This window comes from Thunnus thynnus, chromosome 15 (genome assembly GCF_963924715.1).
Source record: "Thunnus thynnus chromosome 15, fThuThy2.1, whole genome shotgun sequence".
Taxonomy (NCBI): domain Eukaryota; kingdom Metazoa; phylum Chordata; class Actinopteri; order Scombriformes; family Scombridae; genus Thunnus; species Thunnus thynnus.
The window spans coordinates 20,987,569-21,015,400 of record NC_089531.1 but is presented as its reverse complement, the minus strand read 5'-3'; the positions used below and the strand labels follow the sequence as shown (position 1 = coordinate 21,015,400).

The following is a 27,832-nucleotide window of genomic DNA, read 5'->3' as shown; positions in this document are numbered from 1 at the left end:
CTTTACAATATTGAGAGACATCTGCTGGATCACAGCTCTTTTCAGTGACACCTGTTGGTGGGGCGCATGGCACACAGTGACAGCCTGCCGTATACTAAGTCCATATGTGGCGCTTATGTGTCAGTAAACACATCTCTCAATACTCACAGAGATGTTTATCTCTATATAAACTATCTGGCTCAACATTTTCATTCTGTAACATAACGTCACCATCAGAAAAAGGTCAAAACACTACTGAAGTAGTTATGAATCATTGTTATCCAAGACCATAAAATGCTTACGGGAAACCCATTTATAGAATATGTAATACTTCAGGTAAGGCAATTGCAACTTGCAAAATTTAAGGCTTCTTAAAGAGTATTTAGGATGAAACAATCTGCATTCTGCACCCTTGTACCAAAACCTCTTTATACCATCTGTCACACGAATATGAATACAGCTGCTCAACTGGGATTCTGAATAAAAAGTTGATGCTTCAATAATCATAGATTCCACAGTAAATGACATTCATATTATTCGATGTAGGCTTCGCAGCGTTGAACTAGTAACCGAAGCTAATTTGTTTGTCGTTTTGCTGCATTGTTGTAGGCAGTGACAATGACTGACATCAGTGTCAGTGCTTATTCGGTCAAAAAAGCCAAACTTCATTGTTTTATTTATGTATGAATTTGTGATTATTTTCCATTGAAAACTTTAAAAAATGGTGGATTCTTTTTATCCATCAATGAATTGATAAATGGTTTAGATACCAGAAACACAAAGATTAGGTTAGAAATGTTGTAGATCTACATTTCAGGCTATGAAAAATACCATACCTTTGACTGCAGACACCAAAGTATACCTTAATGGCACAGTTTCATACAAATAGTGACAATTCCTTGTTTGCTTTTGTGATGACAGGCTTTGAACAGCAGGGGGGGCCCTTTCAATTGGTTCAAGTATTGGCTGGAGTTGTTAGTTGTGGCTGTGAGTAATTTGTCAGTACCACGGTGTCCTGTGCCTTCCACGTGGTGCTGAGTCACACTCTACTGGGGAGAGGACATTAGGGCAGACTTTAACTGACGTGCCGGATGAGCACAGTGTCTAGGAAACACTTAAGCACCTTTATCACCAAGCGGAAGGTGACAGAATTGTTGCTCAGAATCAAAACAGGATAAAAGTCACACATTAAGAGGCAAAGGTTCACAGCCATATAACCTGCAGTATTAACTAGTAATGTTCATTTGTCTTAAATGTCACAACTACCTGCATAACTGACATACATTAAGGAACAAACTACTATACACCCACACCTATTTGTCAACCAACATAAACCCCACCCATTGAAATGTGTGCAAGTGAGGCAGAGAAAAGACACACAGATGCTTTTTATTTCAATTTATTTATCTTTAAAGAACCAATACGAATTGGGGATGTTTTCAAAATGGGTACGACAATAAAAAACTGACCATTTTCATTCTTCTCCACCTTGCCTTTCAGATTGGATCTTAGGCTCTGTGTACAGTGAATATAAAAAGTCTACACACCCTTATGAAATTGCAGGTTTTTAAGCGTGAAGACAGAAGTTACAACAATGTAAATGTCAGACTTGTTCCATCTTTAATGTGATCTTCCAACAAACAAGAATCCAGAGGAAAAAACCAAACACTGATTACATAAATCTGCACAGCCTGCCCAATTTATACTTGTGAAAGCACCTTTTGCATTTATTACAGTGTCAAGTCTTTCGGAGTAAGTTTCTATTAACTTAACACATCTAGACTTAAGAATTTTATCCCACTCTTCTTTGCAAAAAAGTACAAGTTTCTTCAATTGAGAGGGGATCTCCTGTGTACAGCTCTCTTTAGGTCATTCCACATGTCTACAATGGGACTGAGGTCTGGGCTCTGACTGGGTCATTCCAGGACTTTGATTTTCCTTTTCTGAAGCCATGCCTTGGTCAACTTGGATATGTGCTTTAGGTCATTGTCATGTTGGAATGTGAAATTCCTCTTCATCTTCAGCTTTCTGACAGAGGCCAGCAGGTTTTGTGCCAAAATATCTTGATATTTGGAGCTATTCATTATCCTGTCTATCTTGACCAAAGCTCCTAACCCAGCTGAAGAGAAGCAGCCCCAAAGCATTCAGTTGGTATGGTGTTCCTTGGATGATGAGCAGTACTGGCTTTGCGCCAAACAAATCTTTTAGAATTAAGGCCGAAAAGTTCTCATCAGACCATAACACATTTTCCCACATGGTTTGGGGTGACTGAATGCATCTTTCAGCATAATTCAGATGGGCTTAGATATTCCTTTTTGTAAGAAAATATTTCCGTTTTGCCACCCTACCCCATATCTCAGACTTGTGCAGAATACGGGAGATGGTGGTTATATGAAAGGAGCGATCAGCACCTGCCAGAAATTCCTGTAGTTCCTTCAATGTTGCCTTTGGCCTGTTGGTAGCCTCCTTGATAAGTTTTCTCCTCGTCCTCTCATCAACTTTGGAGGGTCGTCATGATCTTTGCTATGTCTCTGTGGTGCGACTTTTTCTCCCGTATTGATAATGGTTTTGACAGGTACATCCAATGCCTTCGATATTCTTTTATATTCCTCTCCTAATTTGTACTTTTCTACAATTAGATCTTGCAGTTTCTTTGGTAACTCTTTGCGGACCATGGCTCTCCCCGTAGGATGCAACCCCAAACACACAAGCAAATCTTACAGCAACAGTTGACTTGAATCTGGTCTTAATCAGAATCACTTTCATTGATGGCAGGTGTATGCCATTTACCTACAGGCATGATTTTGAATGTGATTGGCTAACTCTGAACACAGCTGGAGCCCCCATTATGAGAAGGTGTGCAGACTCATGCAATCAGGGTGTTGTAGTTTTTTTAAATTGATTTAAAATGTTCCTAATAATTAACTATTTGTTTTTTCTAAGGATTTTCGTTTGTTGGAAAATCACATTAAAGATGGAACAAGTCTAACATTTACATTGTTGTTATTTCTGTCTTTACATTTCAAAAACCTGCAATTTCATACGAGTGTGTAGACTTCTTATATCCACTGTATATGAGTTTAAATATGCATAATTAGGGAAGTCCTATTGTTGCCCCGTTAAGGAGAATGAATGAAAGCAGAAGTACCTATCATAGAGGTTGCCAAGTTTTTCCTGTTTAACTGCCCGGATGTGTATCTTAAGTGTGTGCGTGTGTGTGTCTGTGTGTGTGTGTGTGTGTGTGTGTGTGTGTGTGTGCATTTGTGTGTCTGTCTGTGTATAGGATGTCAGCAGGGTTTGGTGGGCTTTTCTGAGGTGGACTGATTATTGCACTCCAACAAGATTTAAAAAAAAAAAAAAAAAAAAACATGGCTCTCGGAGGTTAAAAAAAAAAAAAAACAACAAAACTATTGGATAACAAAGTGTCCTTGCCCCTGCCAAACTCATAACTGCCACACATATCATCTTGTGAATAAATATTGCAGACATATTCAAACTCAGTGAACCCCTAAACTGAAAGTGACTTTAAGCAAGTGAAGGGTAAAAGGAAAACATTACTGCATGTTCAGGTGAACCTTTTAGTTTTTGTGCAAAAAAAAAAAAAAAAAAAAAAAAAAAAAAAGCGCAACACCCCAATACCAAAATGGACAGTCACAATGTGTGTTCAAAGTTTAAAATATTTTTAAAAGATACATTATTCTGGCCCAATCTTAATATCAATAATTTGTGGAAATAAAAATCAGAATATCATTTTACATTACATCTTTTCATGACCACTGTTTGTGTAAAAAAAAAAAAAAAAATTCACAAAATGGAAAAATGTTATCCCATGATTACAACTGAAACAAAAAAAGAGAAAAGAAACAGGATGGACTCAAGTTGAAAAATTCTGGCCCGTGGTTGACAGTATAACCGGGAAGCGGGCCTATCTGTGTGCTTTGACCTTCCATTCATTGGTTCGGCTGGTGGATCCCCAGATCTGGATTCATTCATTCGATCACTTGCTTGCTCTCTGATCAATTAACCATGACTCAGTGTTAACAAATCATCACAATAATTACTGATAGCACTCTCTTCATTTTTTTTTTTTTTTTTATCTCCCCTTGTTGGAAGATTCCCCACTGGATGCGCATAGAAAGATGCACTGACAGGTAGCCTACTGCACGCAGCAGTTGTGGCCGTTGGTATCCTTGAACCGCAGACGCATTTTGGGTCTGTATTTCTCGAGGTAAAGAAGCTGTTTGGAGTTGAAGGCTCCACGTCTCTTCCTATGAAATGCAGAGAGAGAGAGAAAAAAAAGGAGGGCAGGGATTTAAAACAATGATATCCAGAAAAGAGTGCAAAGAGCACACTGTACTTAACACACTACAGCATTACCGTCTTAATTAACATCAGGCATTTTGCAGGGTACAAGCTTTGTTTCTAGTGGTGCTACCAGACTCTGCAATTACAGTTACAATTTCCTAGTGCTCTGAAAATGCAAAAAAATAAAAAATTAAAAAAAATTTAAAAAAAGAAATGCACCTTGTTTTTATTCCCACAAACTGCACCATTTACTGACTTAAGGGTACCCTGTGGAGTTTCTGACCTCTAGTTGCGCAATGGAGTAGTTTTTACGAGTGGGTTCCCGTTCTGTCTGCCTCATGCTCCCACGTGCAAGCAGGTAAACATGATACACACGTCTGCCAATGATTTCACAATATTCTACACACTGATCTACAGGGAGGAGGGAAGAGGAGGCCTGTAAACTAATAAACATGAATGTAAACAAAGCAGGTTTTAAAAGTCTGTTTTGCAAATGTTTGAGGGAAGAAACACATTCAATACTTTTGTCAGACCTCAATGATAAACACAATGAGTTTTGGTGAGCAACAATTGAACTTTTGTTTGTTTACAAGAAAACTCCACAGAGCCCCTTTAAGACTTTATTAAAGCTGTAAAGTCAAAAAAAACAGGGAGGGTACTTACTGCCTTATGAACTGCACAGCATCCTCATACTTCATCCCGCACTCAATAAGGGCTAAGGCCACCAAGACTGGAGCTCTGAGAGGTAAAGAAATCCAGTGGACCAGTTGAAGGAGACAGCGAGAGAATCAAAGAAGGAGAAAAAGGAGAACAGAAGATTAAATGCCAAGGTTCACATGGTTCCATAGTAATATGGTGGAGGAGGAGGAGGAGGAGGAAGGGGGGGTCTAAACCTGGGAAACAGGCCTGGGAAATCAACAGGGGTGCACAAGTTCACCGTTGCCCTGCTGGGGCACTGAGCTCACACCCTCAGCCACACACACAAAAGTTACAGTGATAAGTTACAGTAAGACAACCTTCTCATTTCTCACCAGAAAGAGATAAGAGTGAGAAAAAATAAATAAATGTAAAAAAAAAAAAAAAAAAAAAAAAAAACCAAAAACAACTTTCTAGACCGCTCGGCAGGTCAAATCTTGGTGCTGACAAAGCATTTCATTGAATGGGTTTTCTCTCACACAAAATTCACGAGGGACAGCATGTGAGAGAGGAAGGACAGACCGAAAACGAGAAGGAAAAAAAAACTGCGCGATAGTGTGACAGGAGGGGTGAGAATATTGTTCAAGAAAGGACAAACAACAACAACAAGGCTGCAGCCTACACACTGCGGGCCTTAAGAGAAAGCTGGCTGGTGTAAAGTAGATCAGGCCGAAGCACTATGGAAAACCCAGATGACTGCAGTAAACACTGGACAGGGAAGAAGAGAGGATGAATTCTGAAAATGCCAGTCTAACCAATAGTGGGAATTATAAAACCTCTGGAATGCCGCAGCGATGCAAAACGCTGGAAGCCATTGAGAACTGATTGGCTTATTGTGCCTTTGTGGTCAGGAAATACAGTTTCACACTAGCTCGCCTATGTCATGTGCTTCTGCCTTCTTTGTTTTCACACTTTCACACACTGTTATTCGGCATAACTCATTTGTAATTCACTGTCACATTGCTCTGTGAATATGAGCATATCTGCACATCGCCTGTGCAACCTCATGACTAACGGACAGATCACATGCAAATGGAGTTGCTTTTCCTTTTCAAGTCTGCGGAAGCAATGACAACAGACTGTTATCACTACTGATAGGCAACCTAACCAGCTGATTGTCTATTTATGGAGCCCCTTGCGCTAGGAGGAGACGACATTCAAGATACTGAATGAATCACCAGGGTGTATTTACAGGGAGACACAGGGTGGGACAGACACCAGTACAGTGCAGCATGTTCCGTTTAACACCCAGCCAACCTAGCGTGAGTTGTGTGACCTATACTGAGTGAAGGAGTGAAAAGTGGCAAAGCTAGTAGGAGGGGCTGAGAGTAGGGCTAGACAATAGAGAGATTAAAAGAGGAGCAGACTTACGTAAATACCCATAACGTTTAATTAATACAAGTGTTCCATGGACCCTGTCCTTTGGACAGGAAAAGACTGCGTGTGAGTGGAGCCTGATTACTCTAGGCCCACATCTCTCTGGAGTCACTTTGAGGCAAGAGAAATGAAATGGACTCTGGTCTGTGCACACCCAAACAGCAACATCACACTAACCAGTTAATACAAACAGGAAGTGGAACAGAGGATGAGAGATTAGGTTAAATGGGCTACATTACAGAGAAAACAGCCAGAACTATGGAAGACCTTGTGGGTACTGCTGAGGGTCTGATACTCAGTTTGTGTCGCCGCCTCCCAGGTGGTGTTTCTGACCTCAAAGTATAATATAAACCAAATGCGGCTACCATGTATCATTGACATGATTGATTTGTTTGATGATAAAAAAAAGCAGCCAGTTAAGGATAAGTTCACAGTTTTTCAAGTCTGATTTCAAACAATAGATAGGTGCCCATATGTACATAGAAAGAGGTTTTTCTTTCTGTAATCATTTCTCTTGTTCATACTGACTATTAGAAGATCTTCTCCAAATGTACTTACAATCTAAGTGATGGGGAACAAAATCCACAGTCCTTGTTTTAAGCAAAAATGTATTTAAAAGGTTTTTCTGAAGATAATATGAGGCTTCAGTCTGAGTTAGTCAGAGAAAGTGGTCAGAAAAAGTGGATATTTTCCACAGTTACAGTCTTTTTAGTAAAAAGACAGATAATATTTTCCTGTTCAGCTGCAGTTGAAGGATTGTAACAAATAGAGGTAATTTAGCACTAAACAGACAGTAACTTTGAAAGATGTCAACTTGATTTGACTAATTTGGCTAGCTGATGCATCATATTAGCTTCAAATAAACTTGCAATACATTTTGCACAGAAGGAGGGCTGTGGATTTTGTCCCCTATCACTTATAAAAGGATCTCTTAATGGCCATTATGAACAGGAGGAATGATTATAGCAAGAAAAAATATGTCTCAATGTGATTATTGTTTCAAGACTTGAAAAATTGTGAACCTATCCTTTAAGGTGGTTCAAGCACCCCCTGGAAACTGCCGTGTGGAGGTATTCCAGACACATCCAGCTGGAGGGATTACTTGGACAGGGAACGCCTTGGGATGCCCCAGTAGCAGCTGAAGGACGTGGCTGGGAAGAAAGGTGTCTGGGTCTGCTGCTGTCGTGACTCGGATTCAGATAAGAGGCGGAAAATGTATGAATGGAAAATCACTGGATGAATGGTCCACACACTTGCCTTTCCTGTCCTGTTCCTATCCTATGTGGATATCTGGCTTTGTTGTACTGAAACATCCATTTTATGTCACTACCTGATCCATATCACAGTTTATGTTACAGTAAGGACTCAAGACAGTTAGTTGGGTAAGTAGCAGAGGGAGTTTTGGACCATAACATACAACAAATCAGACAGTGTGCCTCCTGAGTTACTGTCACATCTCTAGACAAATCATCACTACAAGAAACTCACCGGCCAAGCCCTGCCACACAGTGCACAGCAATGCAGCAGCCGGGTTCCTCTCGAAACTTGTTGTTGAGCAGCTTGAGCCAGTCGTCCACAATCTGGGTGGGAGGAGGGGCGCCATCATCGAAAGGCCAGTCCTGCAGGCAGAACATGCACACACAAAGAAAGAGAAAGAATGTGTGTGTGAGTGTGTATGTAAAAAAGAATAAATGTAGACTAAAAGGCTGCCACAAATGGTCTGTGTGTGTGTGTGTGTGTACTCTTACCAAGACCTGTATCCCCTCCTTCTCTACTGGAGCCTTATCGTAGGTGGCATCACAAACTCTCACCAGCGTGTTCACCTCAAACTTTTTCAGCTCCTGGCAGGCATCAAAGAGAGGGTTTTAGACAGATAGATTACAAGCGGATGTACACAGATATCAAAATACAAAGATGAGGGCATACCTCAGTGAATTTGTTGAGCGTGGCGTTGGTGGGGTTGTGGGTGATGAGGAACCTCATGCACTCGTAGGTGATCTCGACTGCAGCGGGGCGGTTCATGTTGGCGAGACGGCTTAAAAAACAATTACAATACAATACTCTTACAAAACAAAAGCGACTTTTTGGCTCAGAAGTCAGCAAAGACTGCTAGGATTTATGTATTGAGGAAAGGGTTGAATAAATAAAAATGACAACACGTGTAGAAGGATGGTCAGGAGGACAACAGGTGTTCAACTATGGGGGGTGATGTACACAGAGAAGGGGAACAAAAAGGAATAAACTAGTCCACAGTACTCCGGGATGTAAAAAATAAAAATAAAAAATGAAATAACACCAAACCAAAAAATTTAAAAGAATAAAAAAAGAAAAAAAAGATGGAGAGACTATCCAGGAGTCATCCAATCAGTTTACCCCATTCAGGAGAGCTGTTTGTGATTGGCTGTTCGAGGAGAAAGTGGAAAGCAAAGATCTTTCGTATTGGTTGGGACACGGCAGGGCAGTCGGGCCAAGGACTACGCAATATCCCGGGGGGGGAGAGGGGGGAGGGCCTTTGGAAGAGTCAGCAGTTCCTAGTGTGCTGGCAGTCAGGGGGGTTTCTGGGTAGCGTAGTCCCTCGGGGGGCGGCCGATTCACTTCTCCACAGAGGTGAGGTGCTGTGCCTGGCAAAATTCTCCGCTCACACACGCCATATAGGTACGGCTCAAGTCAACACAGAAACCCTGCCAAGAGAGGAGAAAGAAGGAGAGAGTGAGGTTGTGTGATAATTTCAATGAATTCACAAACATATAGGGATGAACAATTTATCCTTTTTATGTCAAAATCGCAATTTTGCAATGATGCAATTTTGCAATTATGCAATTTTCCAAATTGTAAGAGCTGCAATTTTAATTAGATAATTCAATGAGTCTTAAGAAGATGTGGCAAGTGAACATTCAGGCCAGCAGCCATTGATTTAAGCAGCTGTAATGACAACTGTCTCCAGTAAACTTTACTCAGCTAATGTTCATGCACGGTGATTCCGTGAGATGGCAAATAACAAATTTTGGCTGTTGCTTTTTGTATATTAATGGTCTAAGTGATCACCAACACAAGCCTGAAATTTAACATAAAATAATTTCAATTGCAATATTGGTCAGAAAAAAAATTGCACAATGTTTTCCTCAAATCATTCCGCCCCTATCCACACCTGATACATCAACCTTTATTTCCGCAATCCTTTTTCCAACCTGTATTTAATCCAGTCTTCTTGATTCACTGAAACACAACCTGCTGCATGCTCAAAGTTGTGGTCACACTGGGAGAAGACAGTTACATCTTAAACTTAAAAGTTTAATTAGCCCTCTGAACCTCTGAAGCTTCCGCTTTCTGGACATTTAACTCTAAATCCAGTGTCCAGAAACTCCACCACCAGAACTGCCTCTTCCTTACAGCCTCTGTTATGAGTCTGCAGCGAGCTGACTACACCTTTGGGTTACATCACTGTCATTTCACCACCTGCCACAAAAATGGAAACTAACAATATGAACAGTTTGGAGCGTGCACACACACACACTTCACACAAGTGTCTTACAGAACAGGTAATGTCTGGTCTGTAACTACCCGGGAGCAGTCAGTCAAACTGTGCCAAGTCCATGACAGTCTAAACCCAGCCGCCACAAACTGGCTGGAACCATCTCAGAGCAACATGGGAGGGAGGGGGAGTAGAGGAAAAAGTGGATGAAGAGAGATGGATATCACTACACACACACAAGGTGGTAGGAGGGAAACAGAGAGAAAGGGCTTGGACTTTAGCACCGTGTCACAGGCAGTAGTCACAAGGTGAGGATTACAGGGTGGGCAAAGCTTCAAACAGGCCGAGCATTTCAGTCCCACGCTCCCCGTTTTCACCTCCTTGAGACTGACACAAGACTCTCTGTGCTCTCTTTGTCTCTATTTCTTCCTTCCTATTTAATTCAGACACTAGTATATCTACCTTTAGTGCATGAAGGTGTACGACATTTTTATTTTGTCTCTCCTCCCCACCTGCTTCGCTTCTAGCATGGCTTAAAAAAAAAAGTAAATAAATAAAAGTAAAGAGCCAGCTGAAAGACTTATCATTTTGCAACCCAAAGCCACTCTTCCAAAACCACAAAACCTCTCTCTTCTTTTTGTCTTGCTCCCACCAACTACCCCGCTGTCACTTATCCTCTCAATTAACTGTCAACCACAGAGCCGTTGTCAAAGGGATGTATCAACCCACTCTGCTCTCTTAATTTCTACTCTTTGCTTGCTCTGCCTGCTTTTCTCCCCTCCATCTTTTACACTTGGCAACAGCCACAAGGGCACTCAAAACAGCCTTGATTTTTTCTTTTGATGGCCGCTATCCTTCCATGACACCTTTAATTACCACCTCTGAGCAGTACTAAATATAATGTGGCATTGCTGTGTGCAGACAAGTGGAGCTTGGACAAAGGGTAAATAAGCTTCTAAGGACTGTTTTCACCATCTTCTAAATTCCAGAAATGTAAAGGATGGACAAAGCCAAGAGAATGGACAGTTACCATGTGCTTTTCACCTGAAACCTTGCTGTGGAGAAAGGACAGGAGACATAAGGGGGCATCCAGACCAACATCAGCTCTGCGTGAAAAAATCCAGCCCTCCTATTCATTTGAATGGGGAGAGTACATTTACGCAGCGAGGGTGCCACCGCAGACAGCTCAGTCCGGCAAAAAGTTGAATCAGACTCAGCTTCTGCCACAACACAATCATTCGGCAAGGCACTGAGTTGACCGATCAAATACATGCAAGTGCACATTCCTGTTGGATTACTTTGTAACGTGAACGCCTTCCCGATCGGTGCGACGAAAGATGAAACAGTTGCCGGTGAGATAACTGTCCAGAGTTGAAAAATCCTGTCCGTGAGTATTACAAACCTGGATCATATTTCATTGTCTCACCGGTACCTCAAACAACACGCCCCCATCACCTAAGGCTCCTTTACTGTTTTAACGCTGGGCTTTTTTCAGTTAACGCGGCCTAAAGTGCAGAAATTCAGACAGTTAAGAGAGACATACATGAGGGAAACACTGAAGAAAAAAAAAACCACCCGACACACCAAGGACACCACAATGACAGCTTATGCTGTGATGAAAAGTGATGAAAAGCAACTGAGCTGCGGACGGTTGCCCGGATGCATTAAGTAACTTCATAGATTCCATGTAGCGACGAGCAGGGCTACAAAAAAAACCAATAAGGCAGACCAGTCCAGAACACAATATCAATGTCAAAACTGGCAGAGCTGGAATAATTAGTCAATTAATTGAATGGTCAATCAAAGAAAAATGAATTGGTAACTATTAATTGTTGAGTCATTTTTTAAGCAGAAATGCTAAAAAAAAAAAAAAAAAAAGCTTCAGCCTCACAAATGTATAAACTGTTCAAGTCTAACATGCATGTCTGGTAATGTAATGATTGAGACATTCACTGCAGATGACTAAATGACTAAAGGTCTGTGAGCTTGTCAATAGGGAAGTGGGTATACTGGCAGCATCTGGCCTGCCCTGCAGCTTGCAATCATCACAACACTGTCGGGAACACATGCAAATCACTCAAATTTGCAAGCTGATTCTGCAGTTACATGCTGCACAGATGCAGAAGGAACACAACAAACACACACACACACACCAGATCTGTTTGTGGTAGCAAAACTATGTTAAACCACACAGGAAACAAGAAGCTAAGTGTACAAAAGCTTTTAAAATTGTAGATAAGTCATCAATCTTCAGCTGAGACACAGGAAATAATTTTACAATTTTGACAATAACTACATTTTAAGTCTTCCAACTCATTAAAAAAAAGTATTTTGTATTCAATCACCAACACCAGCTCAATCAATCACCAGCACCATTCCTATCTTTGTATAAATAGACACATAAACCAAATGAAGTTCCATGTCACCATCCAAAATACAGCCCTAAATACAGGGATGAAATGTAAAAGCCCAATTTTGAAATCCTTGTACACTATCAGCCCAAATGTCATGTTCAGGGTAGTAAAAGACAGTTACAGTGGCAGGTGCCCTTAAGGACAGATAAAGTTTAGGGCTGCTTCTAAACACTATTTTCCCTAGTGATTACTTTCTCAATAAATATTGATTAATTGATCTGTAAAATGTTGAATTGAACAGTGAAAAATACCAATTACAACTTCTCAGAGCAGATGGTGGCATCTTCAAATGTCTTGCTTTGTCTGAACAATTACAGATCCAAACAAATCCAGTTCACCATCATATGAGACTAAGAAAAGAGAAAATGTTCACATTTGAGAACCCAGAACCAGTCAATTTTTGCTAAAAAACAAACAAACAATTAGTTAATTATCAAAATTGTTGCAGATTAATTTTCTGTAGATCACCAATCAGTTAACCAACTATTCACTTCAGTAATAACTGAGTTAACACAAACACAAAAACACTTTTTCTTGTAGTGGAATCAGTTACCCAGCTGTGGTGGGTACACCTCAGCTAAATAGATATCCAAGTTAAAAAAAAAAAAAATTATTTTGGTTACATCAAGTCTTTTGTGCATGTGTGTCTATGTACAAACATATATATAAAACTGGGAGAAAGGTCACTAAGTAACAGCAGAGGCCCACGCAGTGGCCCAGAGAAAGCTCCCTTAGTGCCCTGTTCCTCGTCACGTGCTCTACTGTTGGAGTTGTGCTACAAGAGGAGGGAGGGGAAAAGAGTGGAGAGGGGGACTAGCTGAGAGTTGATAGGGAGAGCTTCCCAAATCAGCTGGCCTCTCCCAGAAACCTAAGCCCCTTTCATGCACTGAAACCCTGAAGTTATCCAGCCATTACCCAGAGGAGCTGTATCTGAGAACGCAAATGTCTGAATCAGTTGGACCGAACATTAAACGGACTTTACCCTGCCCGCTCCCTAGTATATAGTCTGTAATATAAAGTCCGATTGTGCCCATTTATGAATACAGCTTATCATTTTCTGGAGAATTCACAGTGAGCAAGTGGGCATGTTGATGATGTTTCTATCATGCAACTGGTGCAAAACCGGAAGAATGAAATCATCCGTGAAGAAGAAGGGTTTAAGTGCAGAGATGATGAGATTCGGGAACTTGTTTTGGTAAGGGCCGATGCCAAAATCGTCAGACAAATTCAAGGAACGGCAAGAGACTTGGTTGTTTATGACCAAATCACAAACCGACTCCGTGACTGTGCATACTTTTTACATCATGGCCTGCCTCATGCTCGCCCTCCTACCCCGGGTGCCACCCCTCACCTAAACCAAACGGAGTATTTCCAGTAGGTGAAAACGTGTCTGACACGGACAATCTCCTGATGTGTGCCACATGTCTGAAAGGGCAACTCCAGACAATGTCCAGACCTGATTCTCTGGACACTTTCCGGAGTTCATATGAGAAAACGGCTCTGCGGTGACTAAAGAGAAAGAACAGAAAGAGAACGAGAGTGAAATGGGAAGTGTGAGAGAGCAGAGAGTAGCAGTACTAGCTGATAAGGGCCACAGTATCTCAGAACAGTAAAGGACACGCAAACCTAAACAGGTGATAAAGTCACAAAAGAATGGGAACCAGGGCATAGTATCCTGCAACTGCTAACTCATCATTTTAGGATGATTCATCAGTCTGCCTTACAAAGTATAAAGACATGTCCGGTTTTAAAGCAATACAATTGAGGGAAAAAAAATCCAATTGTACTGTGATTTACTTTTAAGCAATAAAGCAATGTTTATATGGTTGTAGCTTGTATGTTTTAATATTTTCCCTTAAAATAACTTATAATATCAGCAACAGATTGAAACACTGCCAGTTGGGGTTGTAAACTTATCACAGCTACGTTGCATGGAGACAGAGTAAACAGCTACAGTGGGAGTGCAGATTGAAAGCTTTTCAGTGTGTTAAGGATTTCACTGCCATGAGTCTCCATAATTGTAGACCTAAGGCCGTGGGAAGGTCTTGTGGACACCTGATAGCTGTCAGGTGGCCTATGTCTAGCACTCTCCCAACACTAGCATATACATACACTATGTACACAATGTACATAGTCATGAGGGGTGATGTATTTGCCACAAGGGCAAGGGGGTTGTTCTATAATTAGAAAGAAAAACACATACACGCACACACAAGCAAATGAGCCCAAATGTCTGGATGTGGAATATTCAAACTGGAAGGGCATAGTGGCAAAATGTCAGACTTTTACACACAATGTGGAATGTCTGAGTACATCTTCTTCCTCCCTTGTGAAAGATGTTAGTATTACATGCAACCCTGTCTGGTTGTCTGAGGTTGTGCCTGAGTCTCACTGATGTTTTGTCTGGATTCAGACTGGGCATGACCAGACTGTACTGCCTTGAAGCAGCTGGAGGGCTAATTTGCTGTGTGGGAGCCGAGTCAAGGAGCAAAGGGGGAGCGCTTGTCATCCGTGGCAGGATGGACAGTGAGGAGGGAAGGAGGGCAGGAGCGAAGAAGCCCGGTTCTCCTTGGAGTGGGAGGAGCATGGACAGCACAGGAAAGATAAAGGCGCTGACACCCATGCCCTACAAAACCACCTGCTTGCTACACTTAGCGCTCACACTTCTCTTTTTAGTGTCTCACTCAAACTGTACGCTTCCATAAACAAATACACACTTGCATGAACACGATGTGACAGAGAAGTATTGCATTCTCCTTTTAGCTGTCTGATATAGCTGGCACTGATCTGAGACTCACTGAGGAGAATCACGGGGACAACAATGAAAGTTGCAAACAAACACACACACACACACACACACACACACACACACACACACACACACACACACAAACAATGAATCCATCAGTGTGAAAAGAAATGGGGCCAAGTGTCACAGAAGTATGTTTTCATTCCTGTGGCCTCTGTGAGTGCTAAATAAAAGATAAATGATACGCTTGAAAATGTCAAGGAGGACAGGGAGAACAAAATATGGCGGTGAGATCTGAGGAAAATGTATAATGTGGACAAAAAGACAAGTGGATCAGCAAAGTTAAACAAAAGGGAGAATGAAAGCAAAAAGTTACGAAGACAAGCAAAGGACTAAAGAAAGAAGCTAGGAGTTTGGCAGTAACTATGGCTGAGATAAAGCAGAGGATCACACCTGCCCAATAGTCCAGCTGGCTGCTTGCAGTGACGTCAATGCTGCTGATAGTCTGGGTGGGCGGATCTCACCTCAAATTGGAACTGTCCTAAACCTAACTGTGTGCTCACACCAACAGTGCCAATAAGAGATGAAGAAACTGCAACTCATTCATTTCAAATGGAGAGAAAAAAAAAAAAAAAAACAACGGCTGGTTGGGAGATCTCAATGACTTGGTGACAGGGAAATGTTGAGCAGAGGCCAACTTTATATGTATAGACCTACTGGCAGACACACACACGCCTACTTTTCGGGGCATTTTTCACACTTGGGCTAATTGGAGAGGAGTTCTGGATGCAAAGGCATTTTCTCAAACCTTGGTACTTTAAGCTAATTAATGTGATTGGTTGAAAGTATCTGGTACTCTTCAGTGGCTGATCACTGCAATGAGTTCACTGTCATGGTGTGAATACATGCATTAAACCACAGCACAAAACACACATCGAGTGAAAGCCTGAGCTGTAATGAAAAATGAGAAATTATCTTAGTGTGAAGGTGTGGCTCCATCACCCAGGCATGACTGTTTTTCATCTTTCTGCATGTTAGCAGGACCCAAGTAACAGTATTACAAAAGCATTTTCAGTGTTTACAAATGTAATGTACTAGGCATACTCTGTTGCCATGGATGCCTGTTGCACAATCGATCCACAGGTCAGGACTTTTGTGTATGAAAGTAAAACTTCATTAACATCTCTCAAACAAATTTATTTGGGCCAAGTCTGAAAATGTGCTTAATGTAACATTCAAAGCCCATAGTGGGTCACAAGATAGGAGAATTAACTGCATGCTTAATAAAAGACAAAAGCCTGCTATGGAGTCCTGGGACATAGTCCAAGATTAAAGGGGTCTGTCAACGTGGGGTATGGTGACAGGTCACCACAGCATTCAGCAAACATTGCACACATAAAGGTAGTGGTGTGCACAACTCACCCTTACCATCAGTCATGCTTGAACACACACAAAGAAAAACAGACAGCCAAGCAAGAAAGCAAACACGCACACACAAAACTACAATAAGCTACAATAGTTAAGCTTTTACTCTTTTCTCTGCGCCTCACCAGTTTAACTAGTGTAACAAGCAAGACACTAAAATCCCCAGGCATGCCTGGACAAGACAGCATTTGAGAGATAGAGGCTTAAATGCAAAAGTGAACTCCAACAGAGATCCTAAACTGTTGCTGTGCCTCCCATGAGCTGCACACTCCTCGGATATGAAAACAAGAGCATTGGGCTGAAAGTGATACTTCAAGTCAGTAGATTCTGTGTGGCCTCATGCTTTGTTGACTGATTTCAGATAATGTGCCTGCCTATGGCTTTCTTAGAACGTAGTCATGGATCTGGGAAGGACTGTTACGCCTTTATTCAACACAGCACTTTTACCTCACCTGCCATTAGGGCAGGAAGAGCAAAACTTGGGAGTTTTTATTGTTTGGTCTCAGCTGAGATTGACATTAAAATGAGAATACCTGGTCCACCTTAAAGGTCAATCCACCTTAAGTGAGCCTGGTCAGGTTACCCCTAAATTCCACCGGGCGCGTGTGCGCCGTGTTCCGGCTCCAACGGAGCTGATCGCGGTCACTCTAGTCAAAGCGTCCCAGAAGTGGTTCTCCGCTGCGCTGCACTAAAGATAGGTGCATCGTCTATTTTTTTAAGGAGGCCGCGTCAAGCAGCACAGAGCAGATCGCTCTAGGCAGGAAGTCAGGCACAGAAACAGCATTGAGCAGCCGGTCAATTTTCAAAATAAAACACCCCGTGCAGACTCCTGGTCGTATATATCAACAATAAACACAATTTAAACAGACGAATAAAGAAAGCATTTAACTACGTAGCCTACTTTACCATAGTAGAAGCACAAAAATCAAGGAAAATGACAAAATCAACGAAAGCTGAGCAAGTTAACAAAATTTGGCAGTTTAGTTGCCCTGCTACTGCAGTAATTATGGTAGCCTTAAGGCACTTTATCAGCTTTGACTAGGCTGCTGTAATTAATGTAGTAGGAGTGCAACTGACTTTTAACGGCAGATGGCTTCTCTGCAGTGAAGACGCTCTTCGCTTCGCTTCTAACACACTCCCGGTGGAATAGGGCGCTGTGCAGAGTACAAAGCAAAACTGCGTCGGAGCCAGGACACTGCACACACGCACCCGGTGAAATCCTGGGGTTGGCCTAACCCATTGTCGCTAACTTCGGGGCTAACCCCCTTCACTTTTCCAGTAGTTTAGGAAACAACAGACGAGACCTTTCTTTGTCTTGAGAAGCTGCAGCATTTATTAACTGACACACTGTAGTCTGTGCTGTACATTTACTGCCAGACTGACAACTGCTAACCTTTTCCTCTGCTCCGCTCGCATTCACCGTCACTTTTCTGCTGCTCGCTCTCTCATGCTCACTCCACCACACACCACTACACCACCACACACTCGCTATGCACACACACATTACGCACTGCCCTATTCCTTAAAGGAGCTACGCTACTCTTATAATAGTACCTTTCATGTTGATGTCCTTTGAAGAATGAGGAAAGGGAGGATTCTGGGATTTCATGCGCTAGTCGATGACTAAAAACAATTCCATGAAAACGCAGGGCGTTATCATGTGGGAAATGTGTGAAAATTATTAATAGCCCGTTGACATTAATGATTGTGAAATTCTGCCAGCTGTGCTCATAATTCTACTGCCACTGCAGAATGAATATAGGGAAAACACTTTTTTTACACTTAAAAAAAAAAAACAAAACAAAACATGCTGTTCTGTAGGTTATACTTTTCTGATAAGGGTTTTAGCTAGGTTGTTCAAGCCAACTTATGAATTATTTATTTAATTTTGACAGTTTCTTTAGCACCATTATGTAGCACAACAAGTAAGTGTACAGTAGAACTGCTGTGGTTACTGCATTACCGTGGTAACGCAATCACGTCATGCCCACTGCAGACTCAAGCTGATGACCACTTCACAACCGAGTGAGCGGCTCAAGTGATGGGACATTAGTTATTCTCTCAGGCTTGACATAAGAATGATGTGCCTGCTAAATGCCGACCAATATTCCTGCTGCAAAGTCGGCCTCTTAATGACAACACTGGAATAGTCTAGACAATTACGTGTTCACAACATCAGATATTCTTTTGAAGTACTTGAAGTAAGTACTGATGTAAAACCGACTCCTACACAGAGAGTTGCATTATGGGTTGTTTGTAGCCTTAATGTTGCTAGGCTAGCGAGTGTCTTAAAGTCTGTTTAGTGCGTTAGAGTCAGTCAGCCTCAAAGGTGTTTCGTTAGTCCAGTTTAACATGCAGGAGTTTCTGAAGGTTCATGTCACGTGTTTTTTTGCCACAGAGGAAATAAAATCATCACGAGTGAAAATAAGTCCAAAGCATATTCTGACATCTCTACTGCAGAAACAGAATATATCAAGCTGCCAAACACCACTGTCACAGATTATAAGGAGCTAAAAAGGACAAACAGGCAGTCGTATAAATGCTAACTACCAGAGAAAATCATTTTTGACTGCTTCCAAGAGCCTGGTAGGAGAGTGTGTGAGTATGTAACTATAATATGAAGTAAGTTATATTCAAATCAGGGTAGCCTTATATTCGGGCCAATACGATATTTAGGCACCAATTATTTTATAACATCTGAGGTTTATTATTTTTTTTATTGCAGTTGCTGTGACAGTTTGAATGGCTTCATTAATTTGTGCGGTGAGGAAAAAAAAAAGCAGTACAGCAGCAGCTCTAGTGTATGCCATTTTAGCCAAATCTAGAAAGTTAGTGGTATGTTCAAGCTGATGATGATGAATGAAATAATAAAACAAAGAATAAAATCCAATGTATGAAAAAAAACAACAACCAAAAAACAGAATTAAGACACATTTGCCAGTACATGTATCCGGAAATTGGCCTCTGGCTGTGTCTTCAAAAACAATAGCTAAATATTACCCAATATTGGGGAAAATGCTTAAAAGACACAGTCTGACGTTTTGTTTGTTACCAGGTCGAACTGAGGTACATTTCAAAGCCAAAATGAGTTATTTTTTTGTCCAGGTCTAAAAGGGTGTACAGTGAATGTGGTTGCACAACAGCTCTAAATTGGAAATTTTGTGCATTTTCATGAAAAGGAACTTTTAGTATGTACGTGCATGTATGATTTAAAATTGAAAATTATCAGTGAATACGAGCAAAATAATAAGCTACCTGCCTTTCCGGTCTGGTCACCTAATCAGAGCCTTATAATTGTGACGTGAGTCACAACTGGTCATGTCTGCGTTTACCTGCGTAACAATCTGACTCAGGCTTGTGGCTGTCTCGGTTTGAAATATAATAAACCTGTGTTTTTCACAGGGCTATTACTGCAGGCCTGTAAGATATACAGACTCCCCGCTTCGGGTAGTAGCACTTTGAAACGGACCCGAAAACACACCACAGGGCAAGTCTTTTCCTCAGTGGAAGACAAAGCACATGATTATCAGTCCGCAATTCAAATGTGGCAATAGAGCTACAAGAATTTGACAGTGTACTCAGGAAATGCAGGGGTACTATTAAAAATCTGTTAACCAAATTCTTTGGTATCAAATGACAGTAATACTTAGATCTTGCATTGTTGACAAAATGTCAACCTCAACAGCAACGCAAAGAGTATACTGTTAAAAACCATTATATAGACTGACTTTCCTTTTACACTTCCTTGTAAAGAAAGAAACAGCCCTCCTCTTGCAGCATGTATGTGGGTGGACTGTGTTTGATCAAGCCTAGAAATAGGTTGGGGGTAAAGAATGACCCTCTATAAATGCAACACTCTCTCCCAGCAGGCTCACAAAAAGCCTCAAGGCTGCCTACAAGTTAGATTTGTCCAGCCATGGCAGACCTTTCAAAAGGTTTACAGATTCACCACAACGTGTCACCTAGCCTTGCTTGATGCTTTTAATCTGTTCTAAATAATAGTGAAACTCCTTACAGAGGGCATGCAATAAAGCGGTGAAACATCAAAGCCGACAGCACTGACGAATGGCTTAGCGTTAGATTGTCCACTGACATGACAGGAATGCTGTACTAAGGTGCAGGTGAGTCTTAATAAGAATGCTCAAGCAGAGCAAAAACCAGAGTGTATTTCCCACATTAACTACTTTGAATTTTAAAAGCATTTTGGCTTGAACTAAACCTCAAAGAATGCAGAAAGCTCATTTAAATGCAAAAGAGCATATATTTTTAAATTAAATCCAGCTGGTTAAAATAAATGTTAGGCGCACTGATGGTTTTTAAATACAGACTTTAAAAAAAAAAAAAAGGTATGATAACATGAGGCCACATATTTGCACTGACGAGAATAACCTGGCTCTGAGGTACAGATGCAGAGCTTTTAAGTTGACCAGCTTAAAATATTAATATGCTTTAAAGACTTAAGGTAGCTTAACTGCTAGATTGTTTCCCTAAAAGACTCATGACTCTGTTGGCATGCCTGAACCATAAAAGGCCAGTCAACTAGCTTTCATTTGAAATATGAAAAGGGAAGACAGTGGTTAATTCTCTAGAAACCATCTGGTCAAGCATAGATAAAACATTTTTTGCATTTCTTCCATGTTGTAAAACATGCCATCTGCATATATGATAAATTCCTGTTGTGTGGTTTGTCAGAAGTGGGACAGCAAAACCATGTCTTCATGATAGAGGCTGTGTAACACAACTGTGAGGTGTGCTCATGTTTTACAGCTTCCTGATTAGATCCACTTATCAGTTACTGTATTCCTCATCAACAGTAGCTCGTTATGTTAAGTTGCTGTGAGTGGGTGTGCAATTTAACAGTATATATTATATTTGCTCTGTTATTGGCTTTTAGAGCTTGCGATGCTCTGCCAAGGCTATATTTATTGTGTTATTAGACTATCTGCAGTCCATGTTCCTCTGCAAATTGAGAAAAACACTAATTATTTTACTGAAAATGTCATAAACTTATAATGATTTAAAAATATATGACGGTAGTTGTTTATTCTTCGGCTAAATGTTGTTGACATTCTGGTAAATGGATATCTTCGTTCTATCACCTATTCAGCACAACAGGTTACCTCTCTCTGTCCCCAGAGGACAGGAGCTAATCTTCCTGCGGAGTACTTGTTGTTCAGGCTTCTTGTGTCCGTGTAAACGGGGCTGGGTAGGTGAGAGAATATGCAAACCCCCACCCTTATTTCCATGAACAGACAAACACCCCCTACGCACGCAGTCACACATGGCAAAGCCCACTTATCACACCGCTTTGCAGCCTCTGAGTGAGCACAGATAACCAGTGTGACGATCAAAGGCCTCTGATAGCACTGAGGGGGAGGGCGAGGGGGACAAGGACTGATCCGTCTCTGGAAAGGACTGAAAGAGACCAGGGCTCACTACCTTAGAAATGGGAATGAAAAGAGGAAAATATATCCAAACAAAGGCCTATTCTGTCCCCTCTGTGGCCTAGTTGCACTTTTAATCACACTTTTACACAGAATTAAACACCAGCACCTGAACAATTGCATTTGAAAGAATAACAAAGTCTGACATAACACTTACATTTGACTATAATTTGAATGAGGGTTAGGAGTGCCAACACAAAGAAAAACAGATTCTCTGCTGACAAAGGAGCCTTAGGTAAGGACTCAACACTGACAAGTGTTCCTGCCAAATGTAGGCTTTAACATGGGCAAAATATCAAATGTTAGCTATATATTTTGACATAGTTTTGTTCAAGATACAAAATACAGCAGCAATGTTATGATCGCTGTTATCGCAGGGAGAGGCACAGAAGAGGACAAAAAATCCTTTAAAAAGTTTGCTTTCTCCGTATTACAGTGTGATATGGAGAAGGATATTTTTATACCAATCCTATAAAATTTAACTAGCAAAGAAACTGTTTGTTTACAGTTTAGTTTAGATATTAAAAAAGAAACTTGGGACACCCCTAGTAAGAGCTCAAGTGACTGGAACACCTGTTTGAGCTCAAGTCGTTTGAACATTTTCCTAAAGCTTCAATGGATCACCAAATGACTGTTGAAACTCCTCTACTCAGAATAACCACGGATGTGATGTCGCAATTAATTCTCACATTAAGGTGAGAGGGTTTGAGGGGAGGAGGATACTACTCGTACAGTATCGCTTTTCATCTGCCCACAGCAGCACTTTTATCAGCATGTTTCAGTGTTCTAAGGAAATTGTTTATATTAATGTTATATGTATCACTAATTGTTAAATGTTTTTAAATTATACTGCCATTTCTAAAATTCCTATCTTGGTCTGGAATATGGGTCGAGGGACTATCTCCATCAGTCTCTGAGCTCTTTTAATATGACATAATCTCATGTCACAATCCTAAATCGGCTCCAGGACAACATCTCCCAGCCTAGCCGGACACGTGCAGTACATCATGACAGTGAGCTTCACCTTTACCTGTTTGCCAACAAATCAAGTAAGCACAGACAATCTGTACTGAAATAGATTTAGCAAGAAATTAGCTGGCAAAGCAAAGATCTGCACAGCTATGCTGCTGATCAGAAAACAAAGTGTTCCTTCCACATTCCAGTTTACAGTTAATGCTGTTCTGGCAAATAACTCACAGACACTTCCTGTAAAGCTTAACTAGTTTCATAGAGACAGTTTTTGTACTATGTAGATATGTCTGACTGTGGGTAAATCCAATTATTCAGATGTCTGGAATATGAACTACAGTCAATTTAAGACATTTAAAATGACTGAAATCAACCAAATATTCCAATAAAAGTCTAAAATGAAAATAAGTTTCAGCACAGGAGACACTCAGCAGCAGAAGAACCCAGACAAGAGAATGTCTGCTCACATTTTTTGCCGAGGGGTGCAGAGTCCCACTGCGACATCAATTCTTCTGACATTTGGAGACCAACTTGGCCTTCTGACAGCAGCATCAGGGGATGCCTGTTGCCATACCAACAATTATCTCAGCGGTAGCAACAAGTGCTACTGTAGGGAATTTAGGTGTCCCCTGTGAAGAGATCAGAGAAGAGCAATGGTGCTCTCTTTAAACATTCACAGAGCAAAGCTGAAAAAGCAGCAGGAGGTTGCAGCACTGAGGAGGGTCAGGGTTCAGAGGAGACAGCTGCCCATATGCACTGATCTAGGAACTTTAACCTGTGAAATCCAACTTGCTTACCAGAAGTGTTAAATACACCCTGTGATCTTAGATCAGCTGCTGGTAGTAAATCCATCTTTTTTCGATTATGGCCACAATGAACAGCTTGAGGTCATGTTGTGGAAGTAGTCACACATTTCATGCGTTTAATAAGCCGCTTACAGAAATGAAGAAAGGCTACAGTGAGAAACAAAACAGTGCCTAGGTAATAGCAAAACACAGCTTGTTCGTGTGCAATAACCCAGCATTTTCTAAACTATAGTTGCTTCAAAACTAGAACACTTTCTGGATCAGTGAAGGTGAACAGATCCGTACGCCTACAAACAACAGCTCTAATAACAATAACAACACCTTTTACTATAGCATGTTTTGGCAGAGGACTGTTTTCAACTGTTACTGCAGCTCTGGCAGCTGTAGCTAGACAAGGTAGCTGAAAACACTAAGAACAAAAGGAAGATCCTATTCCTACCTGTTGCTATAGTTTCAGTACGCAGCCTTGCAGCAGCATCTAGAAGAGTTGTCAATCTGTCAGACACTGCCAGTGCCACAGAGCCTGTGCCTTTGCTTTATTCCAGTGCTGTGGCAACAACAGTAAACGAACACCGTGCCGACCAGGGCATGATTCATTAACCAACACACAGCACAAGAAATACACAAGGTGCCCATGGCTACTAATGCATAATTATATATGGCTTTTTACTTAATGGTTTGAAATAAGAACAAAAAGTGTGGGCATCTAATCCTAGCTTTCCACTTTGGGCTGATTTCAACACAACAAAATTGTTTTGGAGCCAGGGGTCTTAGCAAGCTAACACATAGTAAAACCAGAGCTTATGTTCCATTCTTACCACAGCCAGACACCCAGGGGCAAAACTAGATTTTAAATTGGCTAAATCTGTTAAGCCAGTCACTGTGGAACAGACCTCTTCAACCCGACCTTTCAACACTCACAGCCACCCTGTGGCTAGATGGGCCGAATGCCAGCAGGCTACAACATAGGTGTTCTTCTCCCCCGGTAACCCTCCTTGATATGCTGGCGTCATGTTACTGTACACTGGGTTCACCTTTCACAGTTACGGTAACCAAGGCTGAGAACTTCCCTTCTTGTCACACTGCCTTTCTTTATGCCACTTGCACACAGAAGAACCACCCTTTAATTGGTGTAAAAAATCATGTAGACATCCAGCTAGATTTAGACTCACTACTTAACACCTTCATTTTAACACACACATACACCCATTTAATCATGTGCAGAAGCCACCAATGCAAATCAAGCTGATGCCATCAGTCAGACCTTTAAGAGGTGACTTATCCAGCTTTTTGCAAAAAGGAAATATACATTCTCAAAATGCAAGTGTGGTTTCAATTTTAATTATGACTTCCTTCAAACACAAATACTTCTAAGTTATGCATATATAGAGAGAGAGGTATTACAGACAGACATGAAGAATGTTTCATCTAAGTCCAACAACAATACAGCACAACAAAGGCTAGGCTTAGCCTCACAATTTCATAGCTCACAAACATGCACCAAAATAAATAAACACAACTCAAAGACTGGAAACACAGGTAGAGCAATAGGAGTTTGACTTGCTGTGTGCTATCTTATGAATGAGGGCCTCCCACTGTAAAGGTCTGCCTTTAGCTGCAGGCTGTGGACTGCGCACTGCTCTAAGTGGACTGAGCAGAGCTATGCTATTTCTAGATTGGGCTGTGCATCATGTGTCAATTAGCTGTAATATAAAGCAGATCACCAGTATGAGTGACCTACTTCCACAATAAAATGTGAATAGACCGTAAAAGGCTCAAAGTGCTCATGTGTAATAGTTGTGAAATCCAAGTGTTTCATGAAGCGTGTGTCACTATTCTCCAAAGTGGGTTAATAGTGACACATCTAAACTCGAATTACCTGAAGTGGTACAATTCCCTGATTTACGTAAAAATATAAGACTTATAAGTATATATTCTGTTACTTCTCCTATAAATTGTCAAACCTTTAGTTTGTTTTGATAACTAATTGCAATAACAAGTATCATCTTCTGACCCTTCAGTAGGCAAATTAGGTCACCTTGCAGTGACTCATAAGCAGCAATGTATAATTAGCTTACCTGTTACACCAGTTACTGATTGACTCATCCGCCCATGTTAGTAGGAGTTTCCAAAGCCATTCATTTGTATTTGCTACACACTAGAAATTATTACCAGAGGGGAGACTCAAACCATTGTAAGGTCATAAATTGAAAACTGAGAGGCATGGGAATGTGCTGCGGCCTTTAGTGTCACAGCTGCTCTAGTCAACTTCCTCCCCAAGTGCATTTCCTCATTTCACTTCAGCCCACATGGCTAAATGGCTGGGCGCTTTCTGTTTTTAGGAAACCAGACAAGGCTAAATTATAGGCCCACCTAACCCCAGTGTTGGCTACATTTCTGCATGGAAGGCTGGCGACTTTACCGAGTAAAACCGGCTAGTTAACAATAGACAATTTCACAATGCAAACGGGCACCCAAGTCCGTGTAACAGACAGGAAATATCGGGTTATGAACTACTTGGCTTTGTTATTCAAGTGTTAGCAAGGCATATGGCTTAAAATAAATGGGTCAACCATGCTCTGGGTCAAGATTTGTCACAAAGGGCGGAAGGCAGTTAGCTCAGTGGCTATCTACCTCTATTAGCCAAGCTTTTCACAGCTACCGACGTCTGTCGAGACCACTGCCAAAATAAGCTCAAAATACTGTAAAACACAAGCACTGGTTATATTTTAAACGTCAAAATGGTCGTGAACGTCAGCCAAGACCGCAAATAAAACGTCAACCAAAGCATTGGTTAACGTTAAGCTAGATGTTGTCCATGAGAAATGCTACCTTTACTGATTAACCAAGAGCTTCATTGTAAAGCTAAGGGTAACGTTAGCTCTCATTTTGTGAAATTGCGAACGACGTTCAGTTTGGACAATAACATTGCGCTATAGAACATCTAATGTGCTGTGTTCAAATTCTAAATAAAAGCTGATACTAGTGGCCGTAACGCTAGTCCGATTTTTTTTCTTCTTCTTCTAGGAAATAGCCTCAGTCCTAGTAACACAGCTAACGTAGCTACATTAGCTAGCAGGCTAGCTCAGCTCACAGCAACGTTTAGTAACCAGTTTAGAGATAACGTTAACACTTGCCACGTTAGAGTTAACCCACAAAAGGGTGGCAAAATAATACGGGTTGATAATAGTATAGGTTAACACAATTTGAACAAATCTTCGTTTGTCGACGTTGTAGCCGTCCGAGCATTGCTCTGAGGGCTGCCGTTAACTAGTGTGGCTCATCTACTCAAGACAACCACTCGTAGGCTAACGTACAACTTACTTTAGCTCACTTGTGTTGTGCTTATCACCTCACAACATGTACTAACTTTATCCAGGCTCTTGGGGATCTGCGGTGTTTGCAATTGTACACGATCGCAACAGAGACAAGTTACAAGAGGTCAGTTTTAGTTAGTTAGTTAGGTTATTTGCTACTTACAAAGAGCAGGCTGAACATTGAAATCCCGTGACAACCCCGGAGAAAGTGGAGGGAGTGCAGAAACCGCTGTCAGGTCGCCTTTTTTGTTCCTCTTCAATGTGGCAGCTTGGATTCTCGTCGGAGGTCGGGGACTGTTGTTGGGGAGGAGCCTTCTCAGTTATTGGATGCCATCAGGCACTGTCGGAAATATCAGCTACGAGGCAGCGCAAGTTCATGGCACGTTAAACACCGGTAAATACAACTGGGAAAATCAGCTAATTTTTTGTGTACATGTGCGATCTAATTCTGAGACTATTGTGAAAACAAGCAAAAACCTATTTATTTCCATTATAACATTCTCAAAATGTTTGTCTTTTTGAGAGTTGGGTAAACTTAAGGTATGGGCAATAAGTATGTTATTTTGAAGAAGAATTGTGTCATTTTTTATTCGGAGGAAGCATAAGCACGCCCTAATAAAGTGATATAGCCTACCTGACAACATTTTAAACAAATAAAATATCATAGCCTAGCTTATATCCTGCTTTATCAATGTGTAATTCCTATTTTGCCTCTCAGCCGTGGGCCTTTTTGGCTCAGTTTCACTTAATTTATGAATTCAGAAAAAAACAACAGATAAATGGAAACAGCAGCTGTTGTTGCTCTCTAGTCTACACACATCCCTTGTGTCAAAATCAAATTTGCGAGTATGTAGTTTGGATGTCCGAGTTTTACCTGGA

The 27,832-nt window shown here is 41.2% G+C and overlaps 1 protein-coding gene across 1 annotated transcript; it reads right to left on the bottom strand.

Annotated features, from left to right (window-relative positions):
* Positions 1-1,362: 1,362 nt before the first annotated feature.
* On the bottom strand, positions 1,363-27,265 carry ptp4a2b (protein tyrosine phosphatase 4A2b). Its single transcript, XM_067611334.1, has 7 exons — positions 27,117-27,265; positions 8,731-9,038; positions 8,284-8,392; positions 8,106-8,198; positions 7,846-7,976; positions 4,948-5,022; positions 1,363-4,247 (listed from the first exon to the last, which is right to left on the bottom strand). Exons 2-7 carry the CDS (start codon positions 8,733-8,735, stop codon positions 4,136-4,138), a joined length of 525 nt encoding a protein of 174 aa, XP_067467435.1. The 5' UTR covers positions 8,736-9,038; positions 27,117-27,265; the 3' UTR covers positions 1,363-4,135.
* Between the last annotated feature and the right edge of the window lie 567 nt (positions 27,266-27,832).

Excerpts from the sequence above, each read along its gene's own strand:
- ptp4a2b (XM_067611334.1), bottom strand. Across the intron at positions 8,199-8,283 it reads CGCTCAACAAATTCACTGAG|GAGCTGAAAAAGTTTGAGGT; the intron begins GTATGCCCTCAT and ends GATGCCTGCCAG. Across the intron at positions 7,977-8,105 it reads AGGAGGGGATACAGGTCTTG|GACTGGCCTTTCGATGATGG; the intron begins GTAAGAGTACAC and ends TTCTGCCTGCAG.